Source organism: Antrostomus carolinensis, unplaced genomic scaffold (genome assembly GCF_000700745.2).
Source record: "Antrostomus carolinensis isolate BGI_N321 unplaced genomic scaffold, ASM70074v2 scaffold20819, whole genome shotgun sequence".
Taxonomy (NCBI): Eukaryota; Metazoa; Chordata; class Aves; order Caprimulgiformes; family Caprimulgidae; genus Antrostomus; species Antrostomus carolinensis.
This window is the reverse complement of record NW_010340900.1, coordinates 4,969-20,908: the sequence shown is the minus strand read 5'-3', so window position 1 is coordinate 20,908 and position 15,940 is coordinate 4,969. Positions and strand designations below refer to the sequence as shown.

Below are 15,940 nucleotides of genomic sequence, written 5' to 3'. Positions count from 1 at the left end.
CCCAAACTCCATAGCACTTAAATATTGATAAAATGGCTATCCAGCTAAAAACAGCTTTTCTATACAGAAGTTCAGAGTGCAGTTTTTCCTTCCTGATACTTTGCTATTTACCTCGAGTTGTGTCAGGATTTAAAAATTTTTAAAAGCTTAAATTTTAGAATTTTAAAATTAATTTAAAATTCCAGCTGGTCAGATCCACGTTGCATATTCTGCATCTGGAAGTGGGCCAATAAATGCATCTTTTGTTGAACTTTCTCTGACAGCTAACACTTTTTGGTAGTATTCAATGGAGAAAAGAGGCACTATTCAGTATGTTTCTTTTTTTTCCCCCCTTTTCTATTTTAAGGAAGAAAGAGAAAATCCTGCAAAAAGAAGTAGAATTGAACGGGATATAGATAACAACTTGATTACATCCACACCTCAGACAGGAGAAAAGCCTAATAAACAGATCTCCCGAGTACGACGGAAAAGTCAAGTGAATGGAGGTTTGTAAATGTTCTGATCGTATGTTGCTGCAGCTGAACGGTGATGCAGTGGTCTGGCAGCTGTTAACTGGTACTGGGCATTTCTCCACTGGTGGAGGTTGTTGAAGGTTTTTTGTTTGACTTAAATGAGCACAAGGCTGAACTGATAGTGGCAAAATAAGATTTGTAAGACTGTGAGCAACAGTTACATTCCTTCTCAGACACACCCACTGTGTCTTTGTGAGAACAATTTGGATATGTGATCACAACCAGCTATTTTGAAACTAATTTAACTTTTTTTTAAAAAAATTATTCTCAAAAGCCAGTGATAATTGTTTGTTTTAGTTCTTCTCCCATTTTCTCACCAAAAAAGTGAACTATGACTTCCCAACTCATGACCTTTGTGGAAGTAACCAGGTGTCCTTAAATATTGAAAGCACTTGTCAAACACATGGATGGGTTTCTGTCATGAAATCGTAGGAAAATTGAGATCAGAAGGGACCTCTAAAGGTCATCTGGGCCAGTCCCCCTGCTCCCCTCCCAGCAGTGCTGGTCCAGCTTGAAGTGAGATCTGACTATGGAGTTAGATCAGCCTGCTCAGAGCCTTCTCCATTCAAGTTTGGAATATCTCTAAGGATGGAGATTCTACAACCCTGCTCCCTATGAAAATTGTTTCTTTTTCAATATCTCTAATAATGACATGATAAAGTGGTCAGTGGCATTGGAAGTATCAGCTGTGGTTCCAAATCTGACTTTAAAAAATGGTTTTTAGACTTCATTTCTAAGGGAACAAGCCTTAATGTGATTGTGCTGCCTGTCAGTGTTCCTTCATTCTCCATTCCCCCAATAACTTGGGAATCCATGGTCTGGTTTCTCCCAAGTTTGTCAGCAAGGCAGAGGTCTCAAAGATTCCATTCCAACAAAGTTTGCAAAATCAGTAGCTAAGTAGGGGATAGAGCTCCAAATAAGCAGTAGTTCTAGGATCTACTTTTCTGTATGTGCATATTTATAGAAAGCTGTAATTGTTACGTGTTCTGTTTTGTAATGCAAAGATTTGTTTAATTCTCTGTCCTTTGTTATCTATGATGATAACTATAAATTATTTTTACTTCAAATTGTGTTTATACATCTGTGTGTGTGTGTATATTTGTGGAGAATAATAAACTGTGGACTTGATCTTGTGAAGTTTGGAGGTTCAGCCACTGGAGTTCCACTGACACTTCCTCTTGTTTCCATATAGTGGAGTCCCACTGATACTGACATCTGTTTGTTGCGAAAGGTGTGCAGCATCATAACGTCTGTCTTCCATCATCAAGCCCCATTTAAAGGATTTAAACTTCTATTATTTGTTAATCTATAGAGTACCTTATATACACAATGAGCTTCCTAATCTGTCGTGTTAAACTTAAGATGGTGTTGAAATCTGGCATTTAGGTTTTATGTTGATACTAAATTGCTAGCTGTTTTTTTTGGGGGTTTTTTTCAATTTTTTTTAATTAAATACTTAGGCTAATTTTTTTGTTGGCCAAGTGAACCACGAACAAGAAGGATCTTTCCTATAGTGAAAACAATAACAATAAAAGAGAGGATGTAACCGTGAAAACCAGAAGGATGTTCTTATGCTTTGTAGCTTTTCTTTTACAGAAGCTGGAAGTTACGAAATGACAAACCAACATGTAAAGCAGAATGGAAAATTAGAAGATAATCCTGCCACTGGCAGTCCCCCACGAACTACATTACTGGGAACTATATTTTCTCCTGTTTTCAATTTTTTTTCACCAGCAAATAAAAATGGTGAGTATTATTCATAAAGCCAATAGTGTTCAAGCTAAGAATGATAGATTTTTTTTTTAAAGAAAAAGCTGTTTTGAGCAGCAATGCACTTTTCATTCTGATTTACAGACCAGGAGTCACTACTACCAGCTAAAGGGCTCCTTAATTCTTAGAAGGGATGATAATTAATCCTAGAATCATAGAATGGTTTGGATTGGAAGGGACCTTAAAGCTCATCCAGTCCCAACCCCCCTGCCATCAGCAGGGACACCTTCCACTAGACCAGGTTGCTCAAAGCCTCATCCAACCTGGCCTTCAACACTTCCAGGGAGGGGGCATCCACAGCTTCATATAAAGTCTTCTTTTCTTAATAAAAGAAGCAATGTGTTTATATGCATTAGAACATTTCTTTCATAGGTGTAAGTACGTAGTGGTGTACCTTTTATTAAAAAAAAAATAAAATAAAAAAGGTATTAAGTTCCTTGTCCCAAACACAAAAGGCATTTGCCATGGTCTTCATTTTGGATCTTATTTCTGTAACATCAATCAAATGCAGCTATCTTCAATTATTCTGAAACTTTTTTGTGTGTGTGGTTAATAATGACTGTCAGTATTCAGACAGGTAACTCAGCTTAAAGGTAATGACTGTGAATGTACTGAAATCTCAATGCAGGAACATCAGGATCAGATTCTCCAGGACAAGCTGTGGAAGCTGAAGAAATAGTCAAACAGCTTGATATGGAACAGGTCGATGAGATTACTACAAGTACTGCGACATCGACCAACGGCGCAGCTTACACTAGCCAAGCAGTGCAGGTCAGGTCTGCTGTCAACAATGGTTTAGAAGTGGAGGAAACAAATGACCGTGACCTGCCACCACTTACAGGTAAGGCACGTGTGCTAGCCTTGGACTGGAGTATAGCAGCTGTATGGAATTTGTACTCTTAGGGAGTCCTAGCACCTGCATTTTGTATAAATTAATATTTCACATTTGCTTGGGGCATGCAAACAGTATTAATATTGATTGTTTAATGTTTAATAGACAAATCTGGTTTGTGCACCAAAGACACAGTTTTGACAAGTCTCATCTATTCCCGGTATAACTCAGTTGACCTGATAACATTTCTTCAAATGGAAACAAAGATTCCAGAAGAAAGGCATTTTTGTTAATGTTGAGCCCTCCCCGCTCCCCTCATGGAAAACGCCCACTCTAGACTTGCTGATCAGGAAAGAGGAATTCACAACATTCTGATAATTGATATTAGAACAGCATGGTGAGGTAAACGAGAAGTGTATCCTAGATTAATTTTCCACGTTTTCTTCTAAAGACTCATCGTACATTTTTTTTGACAAAAGTTATATCCATAAAGTTCAGCTTCTCCTCTTTGTAGATGGCCAGCATCAAATTCTTAAGAGTTATTGAAATTCTCCCTGGACCCTCTGGTAGTTGAGTAGTGTTGAGGTTTTTGAGGACTCCTTTCAAGGACATAAATGTAACCTGTAAGTAGAGGGGCTGATGTGTGACCCACAGGTCCAGTCCAGACCTTCTGGTCTGGTCTCTTGTTTCCCAAAGGCCCCTCAGACCTGAGGTGTGAGGGTGAGCTGCAGACTGGAAGAGTTGTGCAAGCTTCTTAGGCTGGAACATCCATCCAGGTAGTTGAAGTCATCAGTAGTATGGCACTGCCCCTTTGGCCAGGTTGGGAAGCTGTGGAGCGTGGTGTCACACCAAGCTCTCGGGTGGCTTCCTGAGGAGCTGTGCAGGCTGTTTCAGAGGAGACATGGGGACTGAGAGGGCTGGGGCTGGACAGAGAGTTATTTCGCTGTTGTTTGTGGCATTCGTGTATCAAGTGGAAGTTTTCACTTTTAAAAGCTGCACTAATAAGACTAGCTCTTGTGGTTTTTTGTTTTATTTTTTTTGTTTTGGTCATTTTCGTTGAATTTTAGCACCAGTATCTCCAGACAGTGGCTACTCATCAGCACACGCGGAAGCCACCTATGAAGAAGACTGGGAAGTCTTTGATCCGTAAGTGCTGATGTTTGTACTGAAAGTATTCAATGAAAGTATTCATGTAGGGTATTGGATTAAGACATTTTTATTTAAGTTGGAACACTTTTATTTTACTGTAATTAATTCCAAAAGCTCTTAACTTAAAAAAAAATAAGTGTCTATTGATGTGGGGTTTTCTCAATTTAAAATACTTATTTCTTGTGCAGCCTTAAATATTTGAAATACTAAGTTGGGCTGCAACGTTACCAGTTCAATAATGTATCTACATTTCTACAGCAGAATCTGTGTTCTTTTCAGAAATAATATTAAAAATAATATTCTTTTCAGATATTATTTCATCAAACATGTTCCACCACTAACAGAAGAACAACTTAACAGGAAGCCAGCTCTTCCACTGAAAACGAGAAGCACACCAGAATTCTCATTAGTTCTAGACTTGGTAAATATCTTTATAAACACATACCAAAAGCAGGGGAAATACAGCATTTCATTTATTTTCTTTGTTGCTGAAATTAGTAATGTTTGCTTTTTAACAAAAAGGCCTTGTGGAATCTTACACTATTTTCATAGTATTTTTAGCTAAAAATAGTCTGCATTTAAAAAAATAATGAATAGTGGCAAGAATAGAATTCTTGCTGTATTTGTTGAATGCTTAACATTCTGTTTAATTAAAAAAAAAAAAAAGCATTACAATTTTTATTGTCTCAAACAAAGTTATCTGTCCCCATAAACCTTTCCTAAATCCAGTGTGTAGAAAAAAAATAGATATAATAAATGGGAAAATTCAGCTTTGTATGTCTTGTGTCAAGACTGATCGAGAATGAATGTTTTATTTCTTAGAACATTCTTCTTCTTAGGGGGCACAAATCCACTTTCTTAAATATGCCTATAAAATATATTTGTCTTTATAATAATTTCTTCTAGTCTGTCTGATTTGAAAGTTGTCTCAGACCCTGTTAATGACGTCAGGAACTTCATTTTCTCGTGAACAGTGTCAGTCGGCGTGTCCTCTGGTGGTTGTATGAACAGATAGATTATTCAGATCGACAGACGCAGATTTGAACTGAATGACACAACAGCCCACAAAATGAAAATATCTTCCTGTAATTATGCCCTTAGCACACAATTCTGAGTGAAATTTTTCAAAAACTGCAAGAATAATGAAATGTATAATCCATTCTAAGAATTATTCTTCAATCTTGACAGCAGTTGCACAAAAATAAATTTCCCAGACTAAATAAACCTACCTTAAAATGAGCATAAAAATCCAGAAAATGATTTCTATTTTCAGCATTCTTTCACAATCCTTTCTGTCTTTTATACAATCTCTTTTTTTTTTTTCCCTAGGATGAAACATTAGTGCACTGTAGTCTAAATGAATTAGAAGATGCTGCACTCACTTTTCCTGTTCTTTTTCAAGATGTCATTTACCAGGTAATTAGTGCGCAGAGGAAAATATCTACATACCTTTTATACATAAATATATAAATACCTTTCTATTTTGTTTAATGTAGGAATTCTTGCTGTGTGTATTTGTTATCATCTTGTTTCAAGAGAGCTGAGTAAGTGTCTGGCACTTAACAACCGTCTGGCTTATGAACTGCAGGTGTCACACTTTGCGAGGTGGATTATCTCGTAGTAGAAATGCTGGGGAGCCCTTTTTCTTGCTGCCACAGCGCGGTGAGGTCGGTCACTGATTCCCGTTGTAAATGTTCTTTGCTGAGGGTGTGGGAATGGTCTTTGCAGCAGCAGGTTAGCAGGAATCCCCAGCAGCAGCAGTTCTGACCAGCAGATGGAGGCAGGAACACTGACAGCTGAGCCGCTGTCATTCACCAGGTACAGCTTCTCAGGGACTGCTGACTTTCTTCCCTGGGTAGGGAAAACCAATCCACGCTGCTCGATCCTTTCTTTCTGTGTAGAAGACATCGTCAGAGCTTGACGTTAAGGAGCTTCTGTCTTGGTTGATAGTCTTGCTGTAGACTTTGCTAGTGCCTGTTCTACCTCTTTACTCCCAGAGAGAGTCTCCTGGGTCCTTAGAGTGGTTTTGATTGTCTTGTGGAGACTGCTAGATTCAGGTTCTGCTTTAGGAGATGGTTCTAGTTGTGTGTTTTACATTGATGTACCACAGAGGAATGAGCATGGGAAGGAGGAACTCTCTTCCAGCAACTACCAAAGATGCTGCGCTGACCCAGGCTGTTGTTCTCAGGTCCTTATGTGAGATGTACCTGGGAGTAGCAACAGCTTCCCCACCATGTAGTTGGCACGATATTGGACCCCACTGTAGTATCTTTGGAGAATGAGACAATCATCAGGCACCTTAAAAGGACACTTGTCCAGGTATTTTTCCTGATTTTCAGAATGTTTTTCTTCACTGTTACATATAAAAACCCTTTGGAGTCTGAAAAGCTGAAGTAATTTTTAAACATGGATTTATCTGATCTCTCACTCGTTGATGGCCATGTACTGCTTGTACAGCTGGGCTTACATCAGGCTTTCGAGACAATTAATTTGTGTTTTCTTGGTTGAAAAAAATCTCTATATTATGCCAGTGTTTTAAGTTTTGGACTTAGTAAAAAATACAGTCTTTGAAAAACTGAAGTTTTCTTAAACAGCACATCTGTTAAGTGCTATCTTACATCTGACTGGAACACAAAAATAAATGTTCAGCTCTTCAGCTGTAGACTTTAGACTTTGTACTCTTTGTATTACTTTACATAATAAGATAAGCAGCTTATCTTCTGAAGAAATTTATCTTTTTTTCTTTTTTCTCCTTGGTAAAGAGGTTTTGTTCTGTTTCTGGCTTGAAGTCCCAGACATGAGATCACCTCACCTTCTGTTCCACTCACAGGGTACCTTCCCTGCATTGGCAGGCCGTAGTCAAAAGGCAGATGTTTTCACTCAGTTCTTCAGTTGACATGCATCTTCACGGATCTATCACAGAATAAGTCTCTTTGATCTTCATGATCCTTGAAAGATATCCTGGATCTCCATAGGTCAGTTGTAGGTTATTGAATATAGTGTTACGTGTCTTTCATCTTCCTGTCTCCAACAATGACTTGGTGCTTTACTTTGTTACTCCAGTGGAAAGGGGCAAACAATGCCTGTGAATTCTGGCTCTCCCTTCTCAGGGACTCCACGCTGTCTGTCACACAAATAACAGAAGAACCATCAAGCTTGGGATCTGAAAGCCAGGAACCTTTAGTGTCTTGGGCAGCATCCACAAAGAAATCTGGTCTTGGGTTGGAAAGATGTAATTTTAGTTCAGCAGAACCTCTAGATTTGTACTTGTGCCCCTTGAGGAGCCCTGGCCAGCCATGCTTCAGGCAGTTCTGTCTGGTTATGAGATGGTCTTTGTCCTGAGTCACTTAAGACATGGTCCAGTCAGAAATGAGTTGAGCTTGTTTACCCGGTGAGCCCAGCCTGCTGCCAGGCCTGGAGCAAGACCCAGCTGCGTGCATCCTGTGAGTCTCGTGCAGCCTGAACGAGGGCTGCCTGTGCCATCGTCCTCGCCGCAGACGGGGTCAGGGCTCCTGCAGTTGGGTTAGCCTGGTGTTGGTGTCTGGTGTGCCCCAGGGCCGGGTGGGCCACGTGGACACAGCTGGGCAGGACAGGCGGTCTTGCCGTGCTCATCTTGGAAGTGCAGTGGGTAAGTACAGCTTCACAGGGGCAAGAGAGCTAACCTGTCTGTGGTATCACCTTGTAAAACAAGGGTAGAATTGTCTGGAGCAGAGATGTGTTACAGGGACACTGAAACTCATTAGTGGAATTCAGACACCAAGTGGAACACACGTCTTTTGTGGGGGTTTTTTAATGCATGAAAGGAAGAATGTTTCCTTCCAATTCCACCTTCAAAGAATTAAAGTCCCGTGTATTTGAAACAAGGAACACATTCAGTGACAATTTTGATTTTGCACATTTAGGTTTTGTTGCCATTTAAATAATGGGGTGTGATGAACATTGCAGGGGGGGTGAGAAACAACAAACAAACAAACCCCACCAAAAAACTTTGAGAGGGTTTTTCATATATGTTATGCAGTTATAAGTCACATCTGTCACTGTTGACAAACTTTCAGTCATTAAATGGTGAATGTTGGACCAGGGGCACAGAATAGTGCTTGATACGTGCCCTGACATCTGCCATGGTGTTGGGCTGTTGCCCTGGACCTACAGATTTCTATAGATGCCTCCATGTCAGCCCAGATCTTGTGTTTTGAGTTAACTCAGAAGTCTCCTGACTTGGTATCTCTCCTCATGAGCCTAAAATTTTTTTAAAAGGGAATGATTTATGTATGTGTGCAGTTCTGTGCTGGTGGAATTTGAATTTATGGAAATTTGGAAGCAGCTGAAGCTTTTTTTTTTTTTAATCTCTTCTGACACCCCCATATTCAATGTGTAATTCTTAGTGGAAGAAGGTTATTAAGAAGATTGTTTAGTTTATATGCTGGCACACATTACCTAGTCATTGAACTGATGCTGCCCAGCTGGTGAAAGCTGATTCAAAATGTTTAATCAAAGCAACCAGTTTAATTTTTTCTTTAGAGATTGTCCAACTTTTAATTGAAATTATTTCTAATTCCATCAAATTTCCCAGTGAAATTGTTAAGCCTAATTTTATCACTTTATGCTTTCACTTATAGCTGCTAAGACTGCAAGCTAATTTAATATTGTTTTAATTGAGTTGTTACTCTGTAGGAAGTTAATATTTGCTGTTTGTTTTATTCAGAATGCTCATTTTGACCCAATCTTTACAAACTGCTCTTCACATCTCTGCTTCAGGTCTATGTCCGGTTAAGGCCATTCTTCCGAGAATTCCTGGAACGTATGTCTCAGATTTATGAGGTAAAAAAAATTAGACATGACCTTTGAATTTAACTTTAAAATTATATTCACATACTTATATCTAAAATAATTACTTTTCCCCCTTTAATCCATAGATCATTCTTTTTACTGCTTCTAAGAAGGTGTATGCGGACAAGTTATTGAACATACTAGACCCTAAAAAGCAACTGGTCAGGTAAAATAAAAAGTTGTGACCATAACTACTGTGAGCAAACGAGCTGCTGTTTCCTAACAAATGTGATGAAGGTGATGATGACATGTTCGTTACTGCAGTGTGTCTCACTAAACTGATTCTCTTTGTGGTTTTGTCTGGTCCAAGAGTGAGAGAAAAATGAAATTAAGTGATTGAATTACTGCCTCGGTGATAAGATAAACCCAGACAGCTTCACATTGCCCTCTGTGGCCAAAAAACCTACCTGTTCATTCTCTGTAGCATGTTAGGCTTGCTCATTGTATCAAAAATGTGTTTTAGCTGCTTTGGAATACACAATACAGATAAATCAAAATGAACTGAATATTAGATTACTTTTAAACTATTTAAGCTCAATTTATTATTTATAAATAATGAATGGTACAGTTATCTTTACAGTCAGCATGTGTTTCTTTCTTACTCAATCACAGAATAATTTGCTTGTGGGGTTTGTAGTAGAATTGGTTTGGTTTTTAATTTCTTAATGCCGAGCTTTGTTTGGAAATGATTGGCATTTCTCAAGAACAGTTCCTGAGGCATAATGAAATTCTGCCGGATGGGATTCTTTCTGCTGTTCTCATCTGGTTACGTGGGAAAGTTGAAACCAAAGAGGGTTCTTCTCAGGGGTTCACCTGACATGGGGTGTCCCAAGTAAGGGAAGTAAGCAACTGTACCTGATCAGAATCAGAACTGTGCAAGTTCTGTACCTGAGAAACTGGCAAAGCACTTTTCAGCATCATTTCTTTGGGAATATTCTTCAGTGCAAACTTGATTATCTTCACCCGCACAATAAAATGACCATTTGGACTGAGACAGTGGTTGCATCCATTGTTTTCACCTGGTAGTTCAGGCACATAGTAACTCATTTTCCTTAAAGAGCATGAAGATAAACTGTTCACTAGTTTTCATCCAGCAACACTCATCGCTTGTTTTTATGTGGCACACACAACAGAATCCTACTTTGGTTTTGGTGAACTTACTTGCTGCTGTGTTTTGCACGGGCAGACAAAACCAGACTTACAAAGAGCTTCAGTCATTGGGATATCTGAGCCTGGCTGAGTCCCACAGCCAGACAGGATGTATGAACAGGTAACTTATTTGCACTTACAGAAAAGGAGCCCAAGTGTGCATCCATAGCGCTAAAAATCTTTCTGCGAGAACCTAATACGTGTGATTCAGGGACTGCAGTTTTAACAGGAAAAAGAGAATAAAATCTACAGCCAAGCAGTAGTCTGAGAATTTGCAGAAAGATTCATGTGATGCATGAATGTAGTTGTGATTCATGTGCCATGGAAAAGCTGACATCAAGGCCTGATGAGTTTTGACATTAGCCTAAAGGTAGACTTGTCAGGCACTCCACACGTGTGACTCAGAGTCTATATATAAATCCATCCGCTGCCGCCGCACCAGCTCATTCTCCTCCATAGCAACATTGGGAACTCAACCCCTTCATGAAAATAATCAGACTATGTACAGCTCCTCAAAAACTCCATTTAAAAATATAAGCAGCCTTAAAGAACCTGCATTGTAATATGACTGTGTAAAACTCAACAGCTGTCTAGTTTAATTTATTTTAAAATTATAATTATGTGGATATTCCATGAAAATTCAGTTTTATTCCTGGTATTTTTAATCTGAGTCCTTTTAGTCTATCCATCCATTTACTCTGTATTTCTTCTGTAATAAATTAAAGGGGAGTAGACTAATTGGAAAGGAAGAAGTTGATGGAATGTTTTGGCCTGGAGGCTTTTTTCAAGCTCTAATAACTGAATTACCTTAATTGTGAACAGAGGTAACATGAAAAAGAAAATATTTCTCCTGCTGCTTTGTGTTCCAGCATGCAGGGGCAGAGGGAGCTGGGTGCTGTTAACGGTTGGAACAAAGTAAAGGGATGATAAAACCCAATAAATCAGCTCCTGTGCAGAACTAATCTCAGATCTCGGGGCCTTGCAGAATCATTTGAGTGTCTGGGGTCCCTATGTCGATCCATCTGCAAAAAGGGTTCGAAAGCAAGATCCTGTTGGCAAATACTTGTTACATCTGAGTCGAGCTTCTCTGTTTAAATAGAAACAACTGCCTGCAGGACTAGGTTAATATAAAGTCACCTTAACTAGTCATTTTACCAGTAAAAAGCTCAAAAGCAAATGGAAAAAAACAATTCTTTAAAAGGAACCAGGTAGATCAGAAGAGAAAAAAGCTGTGGATAACATTTGGCAAAGTTCACTCTTCTCTTCCCCTGTGTAATGCAGACATAATTTGTGTTATTAATTAGTATTTCACTTTAATCGCAGGCATCGACTTTTCCGTGAGCATTGTGTTTGCGTACAAGGAAATTACATAAAGGATTTAAATATTCTTGGTAGAGATCTTTCAAAAACGATCATCATTGACAATTCACCGCAAGCCTTTGCGTATCAGGTAAGGGTACTGCTGTCAGCAAACTTCTCAGATACGGGAAAAATCTGTCTGAAGGAAGACTGTGAAATGCTGCATTTTGATTTAACTTCTTATTTAAGTTTTGTGCTCAAGTTTGTATTTAAACTGACAAACCAAACTGTAACAAATCACTCGGGTTTGTTTGCTTTTCTCTTATTTTTTTGGAAGAGCTGATCAAGTGCAAACGAAGTGACTTCTTACAGGAGCAGACTGGATCACCAGTCAGCTTTTTGAAAGAATCCACCAGTCTGTTGCTGGGACTCTACTGTGGATCGAGTTTTTTAATGCTAGTGAAATAATTAAGAACAAATCGCTGTTGAAACTATGTGCAGCTGTGAAAATTGCTTATACTTAAATGTTACAAAATTATCCCCTGGGATTTTGGTTTTCCCAGAGGTCCAGTTTGTAACCATTCCAGTTAGTCCTACTACAGAGAGAAGGAAGAGAGGAGTGTGATCTCCAACATCTCACCTACATTAGAGCAGCAAAAACCAACCCCAATCCTGTTTGACTTACCCTCGTTTGCACAAACTGCGTACAGCCAGTGCACTGTTACTATCCACGTTTGCTTCAACATGAAATTTTCTCAAAATACCGAGGCTTTTCAGTTCAGCAGAGCTTTCAGAATGAGTTCTCCTTCACCTTTGATGTGGAAATACTTGTAGGGATGTATGCAAAGGAAGGAGGTATTTTGGAAGTGAATTTTAATATAAACTTTAGAGGAAGAATACATATTAATAAACTCTAGCTTGGAAACATTTTTTTCCCTAAAATAGCATTTCACAAGTCATATTTTTAGATAAATTAAATATAAATCACACGTGATGGTTTGTTGTTTTCTTTTTTACCTTAGCTTTCAAATGGAATTCCTATAGAAAGCTGGTTCATGGATAAAAATGACAACGAACTCCTAAAATTGATTCCATTTCTGGAGAAGCTTGTAGAGCTGGTAGGTGTTTCCTTTATTTGGCTTCCCTGCCAAATACGTTAGTTGGCTCTTTTAAGTATTTTCATGTATTTTAAGATTTTTTTAGCCACTGAGATTGACTGCTAAAAGCCACATATGTCTCTCTTTGAAAAGGATACTTGGGGCAGTAATTCCAGTGTGTGTAAGGATTTATTTACAGAGTAAAAGACAGAATTTCATTACTTCTAACTGTGCTTTTAGTCAGGAAATGGAGAATTGTAACATCAATTAGAATGAAATTGAGAATCTATAGGCTTTTAGATTAAATAATCCCTATTGTTGGCTGTGCTGTGTGCCTTTATTCTTAAAATGCAAATAAATTACTTCTAAGCTGTTGCGAATGTTACATAGTTATTTCTATAAGTCTCTTGTAAATATATATATATTAATGGCTTATATTTTGTTATATTAAAATACCGGTGTTAGCAAATTGACCCTGTTAAAAATCTGATTTCCAGATGTGTTCATTCTCCTAAAACCCGCACTGTTTTGTTTTTGTTTTGTTTTTTTTCCTCCCTGCAGAACGAGGATGTCCGACCTCACATCAGAGACAGATTTCGCTTGCATGACTTGCTACCCCCCGATTAAAGCCTTTTGTCTAATTACTGAAGGGGGAGAAAATGCAGGACCCTTTTGGACTAAAACAAAACATTGCCATTACTGTTGAAATTTTGCATTTTTGTACCCCGTCTTGCTTTTTCTTATCTTTGGTGCCCAACAATAATCAAGGGTGACAGGAAGAGACTTTCTATATCTGAGATCGGAACCATTCAGTACAATACAGTACCACGCAGTAGGTAGGCTAGAACAGAAGAGTCTTTAGAACTAGTGCAACTCCAATGAAATTTTTTAATGTACAGGACATCTGCAGTTTATAAAGAATTCTGTTTCTGCCACCAGCAGTTTGACCTGTAGAAACACAGGATTTTATGATATAACAGAGATTGAAAATGGACTCTGATTTTCTCTCTGTTCGGTGCTCTAAGTGGGTTTGTAGCCACTTTTCTGTTACTTTTAAGATTCTCATTTCAACAGGAATGGCCAGTAAAAGTTGTTTTATTTTTCCTGTTAAGGTTTATAACCTTTTTACATTTTTGACCTGTATTAGACTAGAATTTCATTATGCATTCCTTTTAGTTGAGGCGCTTCATAGTTTTTTCTGGAAATAGCCAAATTTTCTTAGTTTTTTTATTAAACAAGTTGGATGGCCGTTTTCCTGCTTCGTCTGCCTGCATACTGTATATTTGTTTAAAAAAAAAAAATATTCTCTAGTTTTAGTCCATGTAAGTTTCATTTAGAAAGAAAAACCCTGCATTTATATTTTCTTTCTGTAATATTCTACTGTAGTTGAAATCTTTTCAAAAAAAAAAAAAAAATCAAGAGACTGGCTAGATAAGAAGAATATAAGAATTACTAATATTCAGAATATTTTAAACCATTGTGATGGCATGTACTCGGGACAGACGATATCTTGCAGTGGCACAAACAACTGATGGACAAGGAATACCTCAGACTATGCTGTGCATGCAGATCTTGAAAGGAGAACTAGTTTGGTCACCTCTTAGGTTTGATGCAATTCAATTACTGCTGCCTTCTGTTTCCTCCAAGATGGAAGTGTTCTGCACAGCGGCTCAGTGTTTTAAGGTGTTGGGCTGTGACGGTACCTCTGCGACACTCGTCGTTACAATCAGTTCTAAACCGCGAGTGGCAGCGCAGGTACGTGGCAGTCCCTCTGCACCATCCTGTGGCACAGTGCACTCCCCGCCCGCCGCCGCCGCAGCCCCTCTGCTCTCACAGTGGTTTGCTCTGCCATGTGGAAATAGTCTCTCAGCCTTGGGTCTCTAATGCAGCTACTCCAAGAGGTGGATATTTTTATAACGGTGTGTACTCTCCTTTTCAGGAGGCTTTTTATGGAAGGGATAATTTGTAAAAGTTAGGATGCTTTGCCTCTCGACTGCATTAACACGCCATAGGCTCAGACTGTTTTTGTGTAAAAGATGTCACAGAACGGCACTTTTTCTAAAGAGAAGTTTGATATTTTGTATGCTTGTTAAGAAAGTACAGTATTGGAAATTAAAGGTGGACAACTGAGAATTGAGAAGTATGTCAATTAATTTTTTATGTATATTACCTGTTTACTTGTACAATTTTATTGTACAAATTACATGCAGCTTCATTTTCAAATGAGTCCTTAAAATAAGGAAAAATCTTTTTAGGAAAACATTTAATTTTTGTATTTTTGATTTTAAAAGGCATGAGTTATGTCAACTTTTTCCAGTGTATTAATGAAGATTTTAACTTTTCATCAGGTTGAGTGTTTTCTTACTATATTATCTGTTGTGTATGTAGCTAGCACATTGTGTCACTGAACTGTTTAAAAAACTTAGCATGTAGAGCAAGCCTGTTTTGTGGAAAATCCTTATTCATTAAAAAAAAAAAAAAAAAAGAAAAATCATCATGGCAGGTTTTCTGCAAAAAAGTGAAAACATTTGCAATTCAGAATACTGATTTTTTTTTTTTTTTTGTATTTAAAGAAAGGTATTTTGCTTGCAGGAAAGAAATACTACAGATTCATTTTAATGAGAATCTTTTAAATGTATTTATCTTTAGGGCATCTGGGCATCTTTACGCTGTTTGTCTTATGTCTTTATTGAAATAAAATGTACATAACATTACCTTTATATATGCTTTTGCGCAGACGTGTGAACCCTGTAACCATCCCCGTTCCTTCCTGTTTTTATGTCGATAAGATGGTTCTGGAAATATTTATAGATTTTGAAGATGGTCAGCTTGTATTTGAATTGCTACATGGTTTGCCAACTTATTTTTTTTTTTTAGTTGTTCGTTAAAATGTAAATCTAAATCTGCGGTTTTTAATGAGTTTAACGGCGAATCCTTGTTCATGGTGGAATTCTTCCAAATTTCTCCAAGTAACTGACATCATAGGACTGCTTTAAAATTCACTAGTCTACCAGAATGAAACCATTTTTGTTAAGTAGCTCATCGCTTTCCTCTGACTGTAAAAAGAGGTGATCACCTGTTGGAATAATGTCCTTAAACACGTAGGTCCTATCTTTGGCTAAAACCATTCTGAAAGTGCTTTCTTTCGTTAAGGAAACCAAAGCATACATTGCACTTTACAGCTGTATCTGTGTTGTGACGATCAGATCAGTGAGGGAAATCAAAATGTAAATTGAGGGATTTAGTTCTACATAGATGCACAACAAAAATGACAGAGACTGCTTAGTAAACATATTAAATAT

The 15,940-nt window shown here is 38.1% G+C and overlaps 1 protein-coding gene across 1 annotated transcript; it reads left to right on the top strand.

Annotated features, from left to right (window-relative positions):
- Positions 1-346: 346 nt before the first annotated feature.
- On the top strand, positions 347-15,350 carry CTDSPL2 (CTD small phosphatase like 2; the record flags this gene model as incomplete). Its single annotated transcript, XM_010176321.1, has 11 exons — positions 347-485; positions 2,109-2,258; positions 2,911-3,123; positions 4,182-4,260; positions 4,573-4,684; positions 5,593-5,679; positions 9,022-9,084; positions 9,180-9,259; positions 11,566-11,692; positions 12,564-12,659; positions 13,200-15,350. Coding segments are annotated over 11 exons (1,212 nt in total), but the record flags the coding sequence as incomplete, so codon positions are not given.
- Positions 15,351-15,940: the final 590 nt, after the last annotated feature.